Raw genomic sequence first — 6,450 nt, forward strand, 5'->3', positions numbered from 1 at the left:
TGATACCTTTTTTGGGGCGCCAATCACTCAACACGAACCAGCGGCGGTGCTCTCTGGTCAGGCGCGGACGGTCCGCGGCCTAGCGCGAGGCTAGGGTTCCTTGCCTGACGGTCGGACGGTCCGCGCCCTAGGGTCGGATGGTCCGCGCGTGCACAGGGGCGGCGGAAGGTCGCCGGCGGCGCCTAGATCTCTCTCCCAAGAGGGACCCCGTCGGGGAGGAGAGATCCTAGGAGTTGTCTAGGCTCGGGCAGGCCGACTTAGACTCCTCTAATCGACGTAGAGTCGAAGAGAAGCGAAGAATTTAGGATTAAGAGGCTAAACTAGAACTAGACTAGAATTACTCCTAATTGTACAGGAAAGAAAAACGAGATAAAAGTGTTATTGATTCGATTGATGATTACAAATCGGCTGTATACCTCTCTATTTATAGAGGAGGGGGCTGGACCCTTTACAAACTAATTTCCGAACTAATTCCGTGAATCTAGCTAACAACCGTAGCACAAAATTCAGAACCCTAATCTGTTCTGCGCACGCGCGGACCGTCCGGCCTCAGGGTCGGACCGTCCGCAGCTCAATTTAGTGCCCAACACAGGGGCACGATGCAGAATATCCGAAGACAACTATTATCAATAATTAGCCAATATAAACTATTTACAAATCTTTACTAATGTTTACAAAATAGCATATCCCTATATCGTTGTTTTTGAGGAAAAAAAATGGTGTATTAGTATTGACACATCGCGTATCCATAGGAAGTCTCGTAATTGATTAATAACATCTTGTTGACCACAAGTGTAGCTATTAAACAATATATGGGTTTGATATATGAACATGTATAGTGTTTAATTGCTTCTTCTACTTCTAATTGATGAATAAAAAATGAATGAGTCTTTCCTCCTTTTTCTCCTGTCGGGAGAGCACATCTCATGAAGTGATCCAAAATTAATTACTACTAATGCTTTTATCAGCGGTGTTCGTGTACCGTCACAACGCACGGACAACTAACTAGTAAAATTATAAAATATTGTGTCATGCTCTCAACATACCCCTTTATTTTAAAATTTATATTTTATACTCTTTTGTCAAATATTGTGTCAGAGATACTCGCTCCTTTCTATAAAGTATATATACCCTCCGTTATAAATTAGAAAATATTGCATGCCAAATAATTCTAAATCACAAATATTTTATTTTAACTATATGTCTAAAAGATTAAAATATTTTATAATTTAGAATATAGGATGGAATGAGTAGTTACTACGCTTCAAGATTTCTAATAATTTATAAATAGAATGAGTAGTTACTAGCTCTAGGTATATCATGATATAAGCAGTCTCACATCATTACATAATGACATCACATGATCTTAGAGTGTGCGTAAGATTAACTTTTGATCAAGGGCTGACTTCTCTCTTCTATAAAAATATTAAAAATATATGTTTATATCTAATTGTTAAACTGCATGTCAAGAGAAAATAGAACACTACGGACCAACCTGATCCATAAGTCAACAAATATATCTGATTTAATTTTTCTGCCTCGGATGACTTGGGATATATGAAAACAAGAGCGTACAATTGTTTAGCCGATTTGGAGTACAATTACATGTCACGCTATTATTGATGAAGCATCAGCGTCGCAGTACTATATTTATCTCGTCATCGTCTGAGCTGACCGCATCAAGCTCAACAATATTCTCTGTAGGATTGTTCATCTTTTGCCTTTTAACATCCTGTTGTGGTTTTCGCAATCCCTCCTTGGGCAAGGCTTTGGCGCCAGATGATGACAAACTACAAACCAGAAGCTTGCTCATTTTGATGCTGTTGATCATCAAAACATAAGACCATTATAAGCACACAACATATTGGGCTGACCTTTTGTTTAAGCCGGCCTTCGATCTCTGTTGATTCCTAGAGCCGGTGGTTGGGGCTTTTGGTACCATATTGTCCATATTAGCTGAATCATGTAGCCATGAGTTTATCGACCAATAGTCAGTTATGTTGTTTGCGAATTTGATGCTACTTTGTTTAGAATGAGGATTATAGTTATTAAAGGGGGAAAATAGGTTACCTGTAACATGGGAAAGAAATCTTATACCCTGGGACTGGTTCTTATTAGTCACTCTATCTGCATTGCTGCACAACAAAATCAGAGTTTGACATAACATAAATCATTTCAAACTGTTCCAGAGACTATTATCATACTGCATAATTTAATCAGAAGAACTACATGCAATAGAAATTCCTGTTAGATATTAGGCAAAACATTTCTGGTGCAGTTCAATAGGTAATAGCATTATATAACATTAGGTAATCTCCAAAAGGTGCAACCACAAAATTGGCTTATGTTTATGTTTCCTCTTTAACTTTCATATACTATAACTCAAGTGCAATACCCACAAACAAATGGCTCTTTAAGAAACCACAATAATAATCATTTTTGTGGTCATACACCAATCAGAATTGGAAAAAACAGTGAATACAGAGTACAGACTAGTCAAATATTATGTGGATTAGATATGGCATCATAACTTGTACATTCACAATATTGTTCGAATCAACATTGCAGTGCTCTTTTTTATCAAAGACAAAGGGTGGAAGAGTGACCAACTTAACAACCAGTATAGTAGCCCAACACAGCAGTTAAAGTTAAAACAGTGCTTTACATACCTTAAAGCCCTTTTTAGCCCATCAATTGACATTACTTTCACCGGTTGCAAAGAATTTCTTGGATTGGGTCGTTCTGAGGAAGGATTGACCATGTAAATCCCTTCAGATCGAAGTTTGGAAGCAAATTTGAAATTTCTGGAAAGATTCCAGGGGCAAAATCATTTGTATAGAATCAAGAATGGCATGGTACAAGATACTTATAATAATTATATCAATCAACCAACAAAAGAACATAAGGTGTGGGATCATTAAGGGAAGTCCTAGCATACTCCTTTTAATGTTTTACTTACCCGCCCTTAAGCTCTACTCTGCCAGTAGTATACTTTTGTGATGTTTTCTGCATAAAGGAAAGAAGCATGACGAATCATGTATTCATGTTGCATACATATCTATCTCTTAATACAAGTTGCTCAAAGCATAATGAAATAATGTTGCAAGTATATCCATGTCTTAATACAAGTTTCTGAATGTTGGTGGTTATATCCTTACCGACGAATGAAATTTGCAGTATGATCCTTTACTCCTGGAAAGATAGAACCAGAACTCAATCACAGAACAGCGTTTTATTAAATGCTTATGTTTGAGAAATGATAAGCAGCATATACTTTAGGGGGTGTTTAGTTTCTAGGGACTAATTTTTAGTCCCTTTATTTTATTCTATTTTAGAGGGTGTTTGAATGCACTATAGCTAATAGTTAGTTGGCTAAAAAGTTACTAGTAAAATTAGCTAGCTAACAAATAGCTAATTAATTATTAACTAATTTACTAAAAATAGCTAATAGTTAAACTATTAGCTAGGTTGTGTGGATGTCTCCAACTAATTTTAGTCACTAACTATTAGCTCTAGTTCATTCAAACACCCCCTTAGTTTCTAAATTGCCAAATACAGAAACTAAAATAGAGTTTTAGTTTCCGTATTTAACACTTTAGAGACTAAAATGGAGAGAGTAAACCTATTTTTTACTCCCTTCATTTTATTCCATTTTAGTCTTTATATTATCAAATACGAAAACAAAAACTATTTTAGTTTCCGTATTTAACAATTTAGGGACTAAAATGGAATAAAATGGAGGGACTAAAAATTAGTCCCACAAAAACCAAACACCCTTAAGGCAGTCTAAATCGGCAAAGACATGGACGGATAGACCTCATCTAGCTGAGGGTTAAGTGGCTAAGTCTGGCAGCAAGAAGACAAGCACATAGCTACATAAAACATGTGCTGCATTAGCACATTACACTTTGTGCCGATATCTGTGAAGTGATGTGGTGATCATTGATCACAAAAGCTTCTCATCACTTCCTTGTACATTGTTGTCCTAAATTTATCTATGTTACCGAATTAGAGGGTGTTTAAATGTGCTAGAGCTAATAAGTAGTTGGCTAAAAATTGCTAGTGGAATTAGCTAGCTAATAAATAGCTACCTAACTATTAGATAATTTGCTAAAAGTAGCTAATAGCTGAATTATTAGCTAGTCTGTTTGATGTCTTTAGCTAATTTTAGTAGCTTGTTATTAGTTGTATGCATTCAAACAACACCTTAATGATGATGAAGCTACTACTGAAATATCAAGACATATGCTCACATGGTCGAGGTACATACTTATTTATAGCCATGGTGCAAGCCACCCCGTCTTTCCTCTTGCCTTTGCAGAGACCAAAATCTGATGCGACCCCCATCTTCAACATCTGTCCAACAGAAGCAACACTCATAGAGAACCCTTTGCCCTACACAACGTCACCAGCACGCATTCGAATCAGCAACGGAATCACTGAGCACAAATCACCCAAGTGATTAAGAAAATCAAAATGTCAGATAAGAAGTACCCCATTGTCCATGCGGACATTGCCATTGAACACAGCGAACACTGAACCCACAGCAGCTCCGGAGTAGTGAACGTGCGCGTCCCCAAACAGGAACAGAGATACGTCGGTCTCGTCCAGAGCGCCCATCTTCCAGATGCTGTAGCTGCTCCCCTTCGCACTCACCCGCTGCACGCCCTTGTCCAGTAACACGCCCGCGGTTGCCCAACAGCCGGAGAACCTGTCGCTCCCCACAGAGTTCCTGCACGCGAAACAGAAAAGGGAAGAAAAGCCACCCGATGAATCGATGAGCAAAAACCATGAATGACCCAGCAGCGGGGCGAACTGGAAAAGGATCCTCACTTTAACGCGGTGATGCGCACAAATCGGATGTCAGCGAAGCGGTTGCTAATCTCAAGAGGCGAGAGCGTAAGGTGCTTGATGCGGAGGCCGGAGTATTTGTCGACGAGGATTTCGGTGGCCTTGGGTCGCTTGGGGCGATTAGCAAGCGGGGAGGTGGTTTCGGGGGCCGCCTCGAGGTAATCCTTGACGGCGTCGCGGAAAACGGACATGTCGGTGCCGCCGGGGGGCGCCGTCCTTGGTGGTGTGAAAGCGCCGTCGCACACGGGGACATCGGCGGTGCGGGGGGAGGCGGGAGGTGTCTCCGGGACGGCCTCGCCTAGTGATAGCAGGAGGTCCAGGTCGTCGGCGGCGTTCGCCATGTTTGCGGTGAGGTGCGTGGAGGACAGGCAGCGGGGTACTGAGGATTGAGGAATCAGGAATCTGTGATTGTGCGAGGTGGGAGATAGATGTAGGAGGAGGATGCGAGGGAAACTGTAATTCGGAAGGGGAAGAGAGGAGTTTTGGAGGGAGAGGTTTTTTTTTTTTTGGTTATTACCGTACTCGTTTTACCCTAATTACCTATTACAGTACTCAAACTTCGCATATTTTCTAATAAGTGATCTTACAATAGAGACTCGATCCTTGATTCTTTGCGTGAAATTCTAGGATGATAATTGGGTAATTTAGTTCTCACAGGAATTGGAAAATTTTAGCGGGGGAAGAGGCGGGGAACCGTCCCATCCTCGTATGTGAAGTTTTTTTTATCTAAATTAGATTATTGACATATTAAATAATATTGTTTATTAGAATTAAATAAGGGAGAAAGATAGTTATCCATCGATTTGAACCATTAGTTTTTGATTGTGTTAAGTCTAGGTGCAATATTTTTGAATTAGTGAAGGTTATGAATGTAGGGTAATTTGGTTGGGTAGGTTTTTTTACTCAGTTTGAACTGGGGGATTATATAGTGTTATAGATGATAGATAAGGACCGACAATAATTAATAGTGCGGTCGATAGTGTAGTCGATAGCTCACGTAATGGTCCATAAGGGTTGGTTGCATTAGAACCGGTCATAGACAAACATGTCGGCTAACGCTAAGGCTATCACCAGCGGATATTGCTGGCGAATGCAAATCCTGTGTGTCGCGAGGCTTGCATAAGCGCGTGAAAAAAGTTGACGCTTCCAACAGAGCGTGCATGTGAATGCACAATATCTATATCTATTAGTCGGTTGCACGTGCGTTGCGACGGCTTATAATAATACCCACGTAAACTATCCATCAAAAAAATTCAAGATTTTTTATGATTGTCTCCGCTCTCTGTATAATATATTTTTTGATTTGGCTAACTAATGTTATTGTTTACTCCATGCAAATATGTTTTGGTACAACACGACCAATGAAGTGAGCGATTAGAAGAGAGTTCACAACGATTGACTGAATGAACAGAGATTATAAAATGACATAATTCCATTATACAGAGACCAAATAAGAGAGTTTGTGAGATAAGTTTCTAAAATAAGTCCCATGAAGTCAAACTTATAAAAAAGATAGATCAAAATATGGAGTGATTGCTAAAGTCAGACATCAATAAAAACTAGATGCGCTCCATATAAATTATGCTACTTTGTAGCAAT

General features: G+C 39.6%; 1 protein-coding gene across 1 annotated transcript; it reads right to left on the reverse strand.

The window, feature by feature from the left end:
• Positions 1-1,384: 1,384 nt before the first annotated feature.
• Positions 1,385-5,225, reverse strand: LOC100279993 (uncharacterized). Its single transcript, NM_001152941.1, has 9 exons — positions 4,834-5,225; positions 4,495-4,732; positions 4,271-4,395; positions 3,159-3,192; positions 2,960-3,006; positions 2,670-2,804; positions 2,071-2,135; positions 1,875-1,956; positions 1,385-1,790 (listed from the first exon to the last, which is right to left on the reverse strand). Exons 1-9 carry the CDS (start codon positions 5,190-5,192, stop codon positions 1,631-1,633), a joined length of 1,245 nt encoding a protein of 414 aa, NP_001146413.1. The 5' UTR covers positions 5,193-5,225; the 3' UTR covers positions 1,385-1,630.
• Positions 5,226-6,450: the final 1,225 nt, after the last annotated feature.

The sequence above is a fragment of the Zea mays genome, chromosome 7, assembly GCF_902167145.1.
Source record: "Zea mays cultivar B73 chromosome 7, Zm-B73-REFERENCE-NAM-5.0, whole genome shotgun sequence".
Lineage (NCBI taxonomy): Eukaryota > Viridiplantae > Streptophyta > Magnoliopsida > Poales > Poaceae > Zea > Zea mays.